Below are 12,548 nucleotides of genomic sequence, written 5' to 3'. Positions count from 1 at the left end.
ATTGTATATTTCAACATACATATTGTGGTTTCAACAGTGACTGGCCCACACTAAGATGCTGCATTGGGCGAAAATCCACCCAAGTAAATTAGAAAAAAAAATAATAATAAATCCTCCACGTGCATCAAAATCTTTGCTCGCTCCATCTCCCAGCTCCTTCTAGAAAGTGGGAAAATATGTGATTGTCTTTGGTCCAAGGGAGCAGCAAACAAAAAGGGGATTTGATCCCAAATGGTTAAAATGAGCAAACCTGCAATAAAAGAAAACAGAATTTCCTCCACTGATTCCTAAACATAGTTGGTCTCTTGCTAGCATCTAGTGCCATCGAATTTTAAAAGGTACATGGGAGAATTGTGAAGACTCTTGTCTTATTAAGAGGAAATGCCTCTTCCCTGTTCCGGGCTCCTATAAAGAGGGATTTTCCCTAAACAGGACTGGCCTTCCTCTACACTCTTTCAACTAACTCCTCCTCTTTTTTATTCCTCTTTTGAAATTTGAGCTACCTGCTCTCTAAGATCAGGTTCTCTAAACCCTACCTGGCCCTCCCCGACCAGGATCAGCTCTGCCCTCCCTCACACGCCTCTACCTTGCCTACAACTGAGCAGGCAGAGCCTTTCCTCTCTAACACTAAGCTAGGTTTCCATTGTCATTCTAGTCCCGATATAGGTGATGTTTGGTTCTCTGTAATGATGACTCTAATAATGCCTATTTCCTAATATTTCCTAATTTGTTCAAAACGCAGGCAGGATAAAGGGATTGGTTTTTGGCTCTCCTTAGAGAACTCAACAATTTAGAGAACTCATCAGTAATGTTCGTGACAACTACGTTAACTCTGAAGCCAAAGAAATCAATTCCACTACGTGTTAAGCTGGGTTTGGAGAAGAACATACTTGCCTCAGGGTCCCCAAGTGAAAACATTAATTGATGAAAAATGGGTCCGTCTTTCACTGTCAGCTCTTACAAGTATTAATGTCTTCCTGCTATACCTAATGTTTACGTTCAACAGTTTAAAATCTGGATTTCTTTTCTATCCAAGGCTTCTAAAATTAAAAAAACCCAAAACAATTATACTGTCACAAATTACAACATTTACATCAAATGCAGCTAATTATGCCCTTGAAATGCTTTCACAAAAGTACTTTCAGTGAATACCAGATTGTGTTTAAACCACCATAGGAGACATTTAGTGGCTGGTGCCTCCAATATTACACCATTAATTTTTATAGTCTCTCCCTAAGTTTCATAAGGGCAGGTGCAACTGTATTATCCTGATGTACCAGCAAAGGAAGGAGCTTAAATGGCTACACATCCCTCCCACAGCAAATACCATGGTGAGCCTCGATCAGTACAGTTCTCCCAACTGACAGGGCCAGTCACCAGAACAGGGTCCCTCCTGGAAAACCAGGACACCACAAATTCCAATTTCCCACAGGGCTCCTGGCATGTCATTCTAGGATTCCATAGTGAGCTCCTGTTGTGCATCACCCTAAGAAGCTAAAAGAAAAAAATGCATACAAGCACAGCAAAGCTGTGGCCAAGGCACAATTATCTTACCAACATCGCTGCACCATTTTAAGTGGTCATTCTTTTTTTTTTTTTTAAAGATTTTATCTATTTTTTTGAGAGAGAGAGAAAGTGAGCAAGAGACAAAGCAAGCACAATGAGCTACAGAAGGAGACCAAAACAAACTTCCATAGCTTTTATACTAATTAAGGTCTTACGGAGTTAAAAATCTCTTAATACTCTTTTGTTTGATTAGAAGTTTTATCATGCCATTACTGAACTATCTTACACAGGAAATATTTAGTTGATTTTCACTACAAAATAAGCTGATGGTATAAATTCTACTGCATATACACACGTAATAATCATTAAAAAAAGTCTCAGGAAATAACATATTGACTAGACTTATGGAGGATAATATATTTAAGTAAAGGGAATAGGGGTTTTAAAGAAAACGAAAAGACTTCAAGTTTCTTCTCCATTCAAATTGTTAGTAACAAAAAAAAAAAAAAAAAACCAGAAAAAAAAAATCCTTTTGTCTTCCCCTCACTCCCTTTCACTAGGTTTTTATCATCACAACTATAATCGCCCCTTTGATGTCCCCCCATCTCTTCCTAATCATAGGAATAACATAAAAGGAATAATGATACTTTTGTAATATAGAGAAAGGTTTACTCCTTGCCAACCTCTGAGCTAGTTTTGAGCCCTTTCCATAGGACCATTGGGGCTGTAAGAAGTTGACTAGCTTGGGGTGCCTGGGTGGCTCAGTTGGTTAAGCGGCTGCCTTTGGGTCAGGTCATGATTCCAGGGTCCTGGGATCGAACCCTGCATCAGGGTCTCTCCTCAGCCAAGAGACTCTCAGCAGAGAGCCAGCTTCTCTCTCTCCCTCTGCCTGCAGTTGTGTTTATTTGTGCTTTCTCTATCTCTCTGTCAAATAAATAAATAAAATCTTTTTTAAAAAGTTTACTTGCGAAAAAAAAAAAAAAAAAAGTTTACTTGCTTGCTCAAGGTCACAGGGCTGGAATCTCAGTTCTGGTTTTGTTTCCCAGCCTGAATTCTCGCCAACCCGAGCACCCTGACCCCTCCCCCACACATTGGGACTGGTAAATGGCCTGGGTTCTCCAGCAGCTTTCCAGGACCTAGGCCTTTCCTAACTTTCCCCTCAGCATCAAAAGTTTCCTATCTAGTGTCTCACCAAGCCTAATTTTACTGCAGCTAAATTAATCCTGTAGAAGGGTTTATACCTAACACAGAGCCTTTCACACAGGAGTCTATAAATTGTCTGGGTGACAATCATTACATCTCAAATAATGTTTTGCTTTCTAACAAGTGTCTTCAAAACCTTCCTCTAATCAGCTCCTGACAGCCAGAGTACGCATACTGCATAGACAGGGTAGAGGGGATAAGGCCCTTTAACTGCCATGAAAACACTTGATTTAAACGCTGGTCAATTTAGGGGAAAGGAGGGGAGGAGACGACTCACATAAACGGCATTTGGTTGTTATGAACCCCACTGGTTGTCTTTTTCACTCACTGTTGTATCTGTTTTCACTTAGCCCAGAGCCTGAACAGTAGACTCCCAAGAAACATTTGATTAGATGGGGGGATGCATGGATGGATGGATGACTGGATGGATGAACAAACCACTGACGAACAGATGCATGAACAGATGAAAGTGAGTTGCTTTAAGATGGCCACTTGGTTATACACTATATGTTTATTTTTTAATTTAATTTTATTTTGTTTTCAGTGTTCCAAAATTCATTGTTTATGCACCACACCCAGTGTTCCATGCAATATGTGCCCTCCACAATACCCACCACCAGGCTCACCCAACTCCCCACCCCCTTCCCTCCAAAACCCTCAGTTTGTCTCTCAGAGTCCACAATCTCTCATGGTTTATCTCCCCCTCCAATGTCCCCCAACTCACTTCCCTTCTCCATCTCTCAATGTCTTCCGTGTTATTCCTTATGCTCCACATGTAAGTGAAATCATATGATAATTGACTCTCTCTGCTTGACTTATTTAAATCAGAGTCTATTTTTCATCTGAAGACTATTTTTTTACAGAGTGGGGAAGGGACAGAGGGAGACAGAGAAAGAGAATCTTAACCAGGCTCCCTGCTAGGGAGCCTGACACAGGGATCTCACAACCCTGAGATCAGAACCTGAGACGAAATCAAGAGTTAGAAGCTTACCCGACTGAGCCATCCAGGAGCCGCTATCGGGAGACATATTAAGGGGATATATTCTATTGTAGAATTTAGATCTGTTAAAACCCAATTTAAAATATTTTCTAGCTGCAAGTCTATAACCTCCTATGAATTAATTACATATCGTATTCATTTACAAAAACAAGTTTTCATTTTGTACAAATTTTCATTACATTGTAAAAGTATACATACGAAGGATTCTTTCAAATTTAGTTTGCCAAAAACACGTTATACATCTTCAAAGAAGAACAAAATAATCTACCAAAAAAAAAAAAAAACTAAAAAATATAAAATTGAAGGTAGGCTCAAACACTATTCAAAGGTCGAGGTGGCCTTATACACTTCTATTTCTAAGTGGAATGGCAGATTGCCACATCATGTGGTACAGCTAGAAGAACATTTCTGTTTGTTCAACACTATAATTTATTTTCTATTCAGTAAACTGTGCAGTTTCTAACACTAAATACATTTTCATAAATGAAAAAATAAACATGTTAAATCAAAGCAGGAACTGTGTTTTTTATGGAGTAAAAATGCAAGTGTTCATCAGAATTCAGGAAACATAAAATTTGTTGTTGTTGTTTTTTTTAACCTGGATGTGAGAGGGAGTTTCTGCAACTATGACCACAAAAAGGCCCTAGCACAAAGTTCTAACTCCATCTGTCTTTCCATGAGGCTCAATTTACTAGCCCCGTGGAAGATTCCAGGATGCCAAATTATAATCATAATAATCATTATATTGACGGTTTGTTCCTTTTTCTGATCAAAAGAAATTGAACACTCAAATTTTGAATCATTTCCTTTAGTTATCAGTGATAACTTGCCTTCCCTTTTCTTCTCCTAAAGCAGTCTCAATCCAAAGTATTAACTACCATGGCAAATAAAATCTCAATACTATCGTTGATTTTCCCAGTAAGAATTAGCTTTGGAAAGTGAAGGGGGAAAAAAAAAAAGCACCCCTTAGAGAAATCAATTCACAGATCTTGTGTGGCCACTGTCACTTCCTAGGTACATGACCCTGAGCTAGTCTCCTCCTTCTCCAGACCTTGGTGAGCAGACCGGCAAAGTGGGGGAACTACACAATCCATTAAACCCACCCCAGTCCCCAGGGAGCAGCAAGGATTCCACCTTCATGACACCATGGTCCTGCACCCTCATGAAGCCACTGAGTTTTGTCCTCAAATCCTGAAAAGCCAGGGCCCCATGCCACACAGCTTCACTATAATCCTGTACAAGGTAGGACATGCCCACCTCTAAATATGGGTGCATGCAGACAGAAAAGACCCTCACAGGGGTGTGTGGGGGAGGTAGGGACTGTTGTGTTACCTCTTTCAATCTAACCAATTAGAGAAAGGACCAACATTAAAGGATAATTCTTTCTTAAATGGAATACTTAATTAAGCAAAATATCCCCTTCTCTACCCAGGCCATATACATTATGGCTTCCTGTAAGTTGCCCTGTAACCCTTAACCTTTTGGAGCTTCCAATTTCTCCCGTATTAAAAAGGAGTTTGGGGGTGACTGGGTGGCTCAGTGGGTTAAAGCCTCTGCCTTTGGCTCAGGTCATCATCCCCGGGTTCTGGGATCGAGCCCCCCATTGGGCTCTCTGCTCAGCAGGGAGCCTGCTTCCTCCTTTCTCTCTCTCCGCCTCTCTGCCTACTTGTGATCTCTGTCAAATAAATAAATAAAATCTTAAAAAAAAAAAAAAAAGAGTTTGCACTAGGTGAGCTTAAAGCCTCCTTTTGAAAACAGATTGTGTATCTTATTTAATAAATAATAATAATGATTATATATCTCATAGATCTAACCTCATCATGTCCTGTCACTGAAGTCAAGCGAAGTCCGTGGAAGCCTCTAATTTGGAAGTGATTTCACAAACATGAAGCTCTACTTGAGCTATCCGTGGAAACAGTGTAACTTGAAAAGATCCTCATTTCACTGTTACCCAGGCAAACTCTTCCTGGTATCTCCCCAGAGTATTAAGATAAACGAACACACGTTAAATGTCTTTCAGTCAGCAAATGTGCAAATGACCTGGGAGGCGGCAAAGCAAAAGGCCAGACCATTTTTCCTGAAAGAAAATTTAAATGGCAGACACTGACAAGGGAAGAAAAATACAGGCTCGCTGGATGACCTGGGGGCTTGGAGGGTGGGGAATGCAACAGTAGGGATTGCCACTATATTATGAGATGCACTGTTCACCCAGTTCTGTTGGCCTCTTTTGCAACCAAGGCCAAGACTCTTCACAACTGAAGAATCCGGCTCTGCACAATCAAAGTTACTTTTTCTTTTCTTTAAATATTTACCTAAACCATTCAACTTCCCATAAACCACAGGTATGTGGGTGGCTCAGTTAATGCCGAGCCTTTTCAGAGTATGCGGACCAATGGCTGCTCTTTAAATATGTAATATAAAGATAAAAATCTGTCCTACAATATCCTCTTTCGTGGTAATCCACTCTCAAATTATAAACTTTTAGGCCCACAGGGCAAGAAAGTCAGACCCACCATGCAGGATCTCCTGCTGGTCTGTGGGCAGGACCAGTGTCCATGACTCTCATTCACCTGCAGTGAAATGAGGAAACAGAACTAACATAGTGAGTTTCTTAAATGCTAAAATCTGTTCAAGTTACAGGTCTATGTTTATCCTGAAACTGTATCCTTCCTACATTTAGCTAGTAAAGATGATCTCTCTATAAAATGATGGGGACAGCACAGTTCGTATGTTCTTATTCAGAAAAAATAAAAACTTGGCCACACTACTGGTTTCCCCATCCTCTGATTTTTTTTTAAAGATTTATTTATTGGGGGGGGGGGGAGAAACCCAAGCAGACTCAGTGCTAAGCACAGAGCCCAACCTGGGGTTCAATCCCACAACCCCAAGATCATGACTTGAGCCGAAATCAAGAGTCTGATGCTTAACCAACTGAGCCACCCAGGCACCCCTAATATATTTTTTTATTTTATTGCTCCCACATAAAATCTAAATGCCTGTGAAGCACTCTTCCATATAAGTATGAAAGTAGCAATTCATGTATAAAGATTAATCATAATTTCCAAGAGTTATACAGACCACAAAGTTAGGCTACCTCCAAGTCACAAAGAAGCTGATGACAGTCTTCTCAGACAAGTGACAGAAACAGAATATACAGCCTGAAAAGTTGAATGTGAACATAAATACTCAGAAATTCTTCTATCAGTTAGATTTGTAACAAAAATTAAATGGGAATGGAGTAAATAATTTCAGTGGTATGATGGATGCAAGGAGCATACCATTGGGAGAAAAATGGCAAAATTCATAGAGCATTGAACTTGGACTTCAAGAGCTGTCATATCTAATGATACCCAAAGAAAATGTGAAGCTTCTGCGGCCACTAGAAGGACAAACACACAGGAATTAATTTGATTGGATCTCAGATTTCTCTTAAATCAACAACCTTCTACTCCTGTTGCTTTCTTGATTAAACATCAGGATGCAAAATATCCACACACTCAGTGAAAGAATTCCAGCTGGTAGACATGACTCAGACGTTTGTACGCCCATTAGGCTTTCAGGTAACAGGAAGAAAAACGCAGTACAATTTGTTTTTCTCTTGCTAAGGTACTGTCATGTAAGCATAAACCTGCAGTATTAATAATAGAATTCAGGTTTAGAGGATGAAAGCACAGTGAGAATGTCAGATGCCATGGAAACTCGTGTGTTTCTCAAAACCGAAAACTGCAAGAAGAAAAAGCAGAAATGGCCTGCTTTATCCATCTTGCTTAGCAAAGGGGTTGCCATTTAAATTGTTTAAAATCACAAACTGCTGGGCACCTAGGTGGCTCAGTGGGTTAAGCCTCTGCCTTCGGCTCAGGTCATGATCTCAGGGTCCTGGTGATCGAGTCCCACATCGGGCTCTCTGCTCAGCAGGGAGCCTGCTTCTCTCTCTCTCTCTCTCTGCCTGCCTCTCCATCTACTTGTGATCTCTCTCTGTCAAATAAATAAATAAATAAAATCTTTAAAAAAAAAATCACAAACTGCTAATTTTTTAAATTGTTTTTACTGTATTTATAATTTTAAACAGTTGAGGGAGGTTGATGAATTTCTGGTAAAAGCCATTCCTGTGTTACACGCAATGGACATGATGAATATTTGTTTATAGTATTTAGTAAGCCATCCATTTAAGTTTAAGTGAAATCGATACAAATGAAATCTGTTGGGGCACCTGGGTGGCCCAACCAGTTGAGTTTCTGACTCTTTGTTTCGGCTCAGGTCATGATCTCAGGAAGGCGGAACTGAGGCCAGCATCGGGCTCCACGCTCAGCATGGAGTCTGCTTAAGAGTCTCTCTTCCTCTGCCCCTCCTCCCTCAAATAAACAAATCCTTAAAAACAAATTATGTATACATATGCGATTTAGAAATTAAAGTTAATCCTGAAATGTAAATAAAAGATGGAAAGGGTCTTAAAACTTTTTTAATCACATACCCAAGAAGGTACCTACCTGATCCCTTCTCTCTCCACTATTCTATTGGCAAGGTGGCCCTTGTCTCTAAGGTGGCTCTTGAGGGCAATTCAAGGCCAGACCACCAGTGGCAAGTTACCTACCTATCTCCATGTTAGCCTTCTCATTCCCTCCTGGACTTATTCTACATTGCGTCTATCTCTTCTCTCTTTCAGCACACACTGTGAATCCTCTCCTCCTTAAAACCCAGCTCAGGGGTGCCTGGGTGGCTCAGTTGGTTAAATGTCTGCTTTCAGCTCACATCATGATCTCAGGGTCCTGGAAGTGAGCCCTGCATTGGGCTCTGCGCTCAGCGGGGAGCCTGCTTCTCCCTCTCTCTCTGCCCTTCCCCACTGCTCATGCTCTCTCTCGCTCACTCTAATAACAAAATCTTTAAAAAAAAATAAAACCCAGCTCAGTATTCACAGCCTCCATTAAAACAAAGCAAAACAAAATAAAATGGAAAAAACGTGGCCTATAGAACGCTCCCTCTACTTCTGCACAGCCCCCTACATTTATGCAACTCAGTGGGACAGAGCACTAAACAAACATCAGCTGAGGATACAAGTATTTTCTCTAGGACTGAATCAGAGATAATCTGGGATAACAGAGTATAAATATTATTCATCACCTATTTTGGAAAAATTACAGCCAGTAATTCCATTATCCCAAATATAAATATTTCTGCAGAAACAAAGCCTATCAGAATTTCATCTTCACTCAAAACAAACCATTACCTGTGTTTAATGGACCAGAGCAGTTAAAATGCCACCAAGTAACAGGGCCAGTCTGAACATGTGGCCTGGAAATTCTATCTGACCACAGAGCAAAAAGCACAGACCACTAACTCGCTTAATCTAATTAAGCGTTCCCAAAGCTGTAAATTCTGCGTGTTGCAAGCAGCGCCGCTAAATTCTCATCCGGAAGTTGTTGCCTGTCTAATTACTCCCATCTCTCCCCAAATTTTTCATAGTACAAATAGGTCTTTGAAGACTGTTTGAGAGAAAATGATGAAACAGTCCTTTAAACCCAAAGCAGCCCTGCCCGTCTGTGTCTCCCAGCCCAGCCCCTGACTCTGCCCTCACTACCCTGCAGGTCCAGCTGTTTTGGACTGTTTTGTGTCCCCTTTCCTCTCTGATGCCTCCTGGTGTGTGTTTTCCTTCTCAGGGTGGGTGAGGACAGTGCAGTGGCCAGACATGACACAGAGACAGGGCAGAACCGTATTCAGGCAGCAGAAGGGAGACGATATCTGTAGGTACGGACAAAAAAAAGTCCCTAGGATGATAATAAATAAAGACCTGACCTTCCCCGTCAAGGTCTTTTTTTTTTTTTTTTTAAGATTTTATTTATTCATTTGACAGACAGAGATCACAAGCAGGCAGAGAGAGAGAGAGGAAGCAGGCTCCCTGCTGAACAGAGAGCCCCATATGGGACTCGATCCCAGGATCCTGAGATCATGACCTGAGCTGAAGGCAGAGGCCCAACCACTGAGCCATCCAGGTGCCCCCCCCAAGGTCTTAGTCACAGTCACAAGGCCACAGTCACATACTCAGGTGGTCCCCAGCTTACTGCAACCATTTCCCCTTCACCTCCCTCCTTCAAACACTTAAATATTTCACTTTTAAGACTCAAGTCTTGAGGTGCCTGGGTGGCTTAGTCAGTTAAGCAGCTGCCTTCAGTTCAGGTCATGATCCCAGGGTCCTGGGATCGAGTCCCACCTCAGGCTCCCTCCTCAATGGGGAGCCTGCTTCTCCCTTGCCCCGTTCATGCTCTCTTCTCTCTCAAATAAATAAGTAAAATCTTAAAAAAAAAAAAAAAAAGGCATTTGAGTCTTTTTTAATGAAAGGCATATCCTAAGATTCCTAAGGCACTTTTTAAAAATTATAATTAAAGTAATATGTAAAGTAATATAAAGAAATACTTCCTCTTCCTTGATTCTGTGAAGTAGATGTATCACTAATAGGAATTATACAGCAGTGATTTCCAGTCACTGAGGTGGGACTAGACACAGAATCTAGCCATGTTCAATTCCATACCTAAAGGTACGGGCAGTTGGCAACAACAGAGAAGGAAGACTGGCATTCCAGCAGCCTCCAAATACTGTTACGTGCCACCGACATGCTGTTTCCTGCAGACATCTGGGGCCTTACAGGAAAACACAGAAACAAGACCTGGACCAACAGCAACATTGTCTGAAGTTCACCAACATGGGCTGTCTCTGATGTATCCAGCAGTGGACCAAATGATGGATGTAAAGAGAAGAGGAGAGGGAGACTTTTCTTCAGGAACTTAGTCAACGTTGAGTCGTTACAACAAATGACCACCACTGGAGTGGCTTACACAACATTTATTTCTCACAGTTCTGGAGGTTGAACGATCCAAGATCAAGAGGCTGGCAGAACAGACGTCTGGTGAGGACCCACTTCCTGGATTGTAGGCAGCCATCTTCTTGTCTGCCCTAACATGGCAATGGAGCAGGGAAGAGAAAGCTCTCTCTGGACTCTTATAAGGACACTAATTCCATTCATGAGGACTCCACCCTAGTGACCTCATCTAACCTTAATTACGTCCCAAAGGCCCCACCACCTAATTCCATCATATTCAACATGCAACTTAGGGGTGGGTGGAGGCACCAACGCTTTGGTCCATAGGAGGAGCCCACAGAATCAGTGAGAAAGACACCGCAGACAGTAGAGTTTACAGTCAATGAGTGCCATGGCAACAATCTGTCAAGTACACTGGGCACACAGAAGAGGGAGCAATGTATTCTGCTTAGGAAAGGAACTCAGAAAAAGTCCCATGGAAGAAATGATACTTCAACTAGGTCGAGAAGAAAGAGTAGGAATTGACTAAGGGAAGTAAAGAGGGAATTCTTTAGACAAAAGAATGACTCTCTAAAAATCTCTCTCTCTCTAATTGCCTGGGGTGAATAAATCCAACTTATCAATTTTAACCAGACTTTTGACTAATGTTGAGGTTTCTCTAACTTTGCTGGTTTTCAGTTTATCATCTATTTGTAGCATCTACAGAAATGACTTACTGAATTTGCAGAGGCAGCAGAATTTTTAGAACAGTAACAATACTGAAATGAAACTTAATAGTGTAGATTACCTTTATGGCCAATCACCCGTGTGCACTCTCCACGCTCACCAAAGTCAATGGTAAATGCCATTTGCCACCCAAGCATACACTTTCTTAAGCGCTTTGTTATTTTACTATAAATTGATAAAATTTAAATGGTATACACCTACTTCTAAACTCAACCATTCTCAGTAAGTCGCTGAATATTTTACATAAACAATAAGAGTTTTACAAGATGATTTGTTATTCTTACCTCCATGGGAAAAGCTTTGAAATTAACTGTGTGCTCAGAACCACGCTGGTTTTCTCTCCCCCAATGAAATCTAACTTCATACAGTTCAAATTCATGCCCTTGAGGCAATGGACCTCCTGATAGAACTGAAAAAAGAAAGTAAGTTCTGTTTAATTAACAAAAAACATATTCATCAGTACAGTAGAACACTGTAGAATAAACATTGGAGACATTTTTTGCCAGAAAGCTCTCATGAGCTCTATATATTAAATTCAGAGAGCCAAAATGAGAAATATATTCTAACTGTGGGAAGCATTTACACTATCACACTGATACAGTTCAAAGACTATAAAATACTTGGTAATATTGCATCCCATCAACTTCCTGTGTGTTTCAGGTAAAGGAGTAGACAAAGAAAACACAGATTACCTATTCTCCCTGACACTCGCACTTAGTACTGCTCAGGAGACAAGGACAGGGTTTGCGTCTCACACTGACCAGTACTTTGCTATTGACCAATCGATCATTTATATCTTGTTTACAGATCACCCATTTATACCATACTGTCAATTTAGAGAGTAAGTGCAAGCTAATAAAATTACCTATTAAAAGAATGTTTACACCAATGTGATTTTTTTACAACAAAATTACACTTAAAAAGTTTACAATGTAGTACCACAGAAATGCAAGTGAAATAAAGTTATAATAAAATATTAACATGATTTAAAATGTTAACATTAGGGGGAAAAATACTAACATTTGCTCCACAGGGCCCTGTCTCTATTTCTCATTTCTGGATAGGACCCAGAACTTTGTCCCAAACAGGAGCACTCTAAAGGATGATGAAAAATACACCTGTGTAAGAACCGGTCTTGAAGCAACAAAATACTTTCCTTAGTTTAAACACACCCTGACGTTGTAGAGGAAAACTTTGTTCATTACAAATGACCAATTTTGACACAAATAAAGACTGTCCACATTTTTCCTATAAAAACTGTCAATTCTAGGGGCACCTGGGTGGCACAGTTGGTTAAGTGTC

General features: G+C 40.7%; 1 protein-coding gene and 1 pseudogene across 1 annotated transcript in view; one reads left to right on the top strand and one right to left on the bottom strand.

Moving 5' to 3' along the window:
* The window catches only part of LOC111155430 (carbonic anhydrase 8), an 85,539-nt gene that overhangs the window by 60,789 nt on the left and 12,202 nt on the right, over positions 1-12,548 (bottom strand). The window contains exon 3 of the mRNA XM_022515585.1: positions 11,531-11,655. Coding sequence (XP_022371293.1) covers positions 11,531-11,655 — 125 coding nt within the window. The remainder of the gene's footprint in view (positions 1-11,530; positions 11,656-12,548) is intronic.
* On the top strand, positions 4,856-7,115 carry LOC111155382 (annotated as a pseudogene).

This window comes from Enhydra lutris, unplaced genomic scaffold, assembly GCF_002288905.1.
Source record: "Enhydra lutris kenyoni isolate GAN:26980312 unplaced genomic scaffold, ASM228890v2 scaffoldscaffold41, whole genome shotgun sequence".
NCBI lineage: Eukaryota > Metazoa > Chordata > Mammalia > Carnivora > Mustelidae > Enhydra > Enhydra lutris.
Note: the sequence above shows the minus strand (reverse complement) of the source record. Positions and strands in the feature narration are given on the sequence as shown.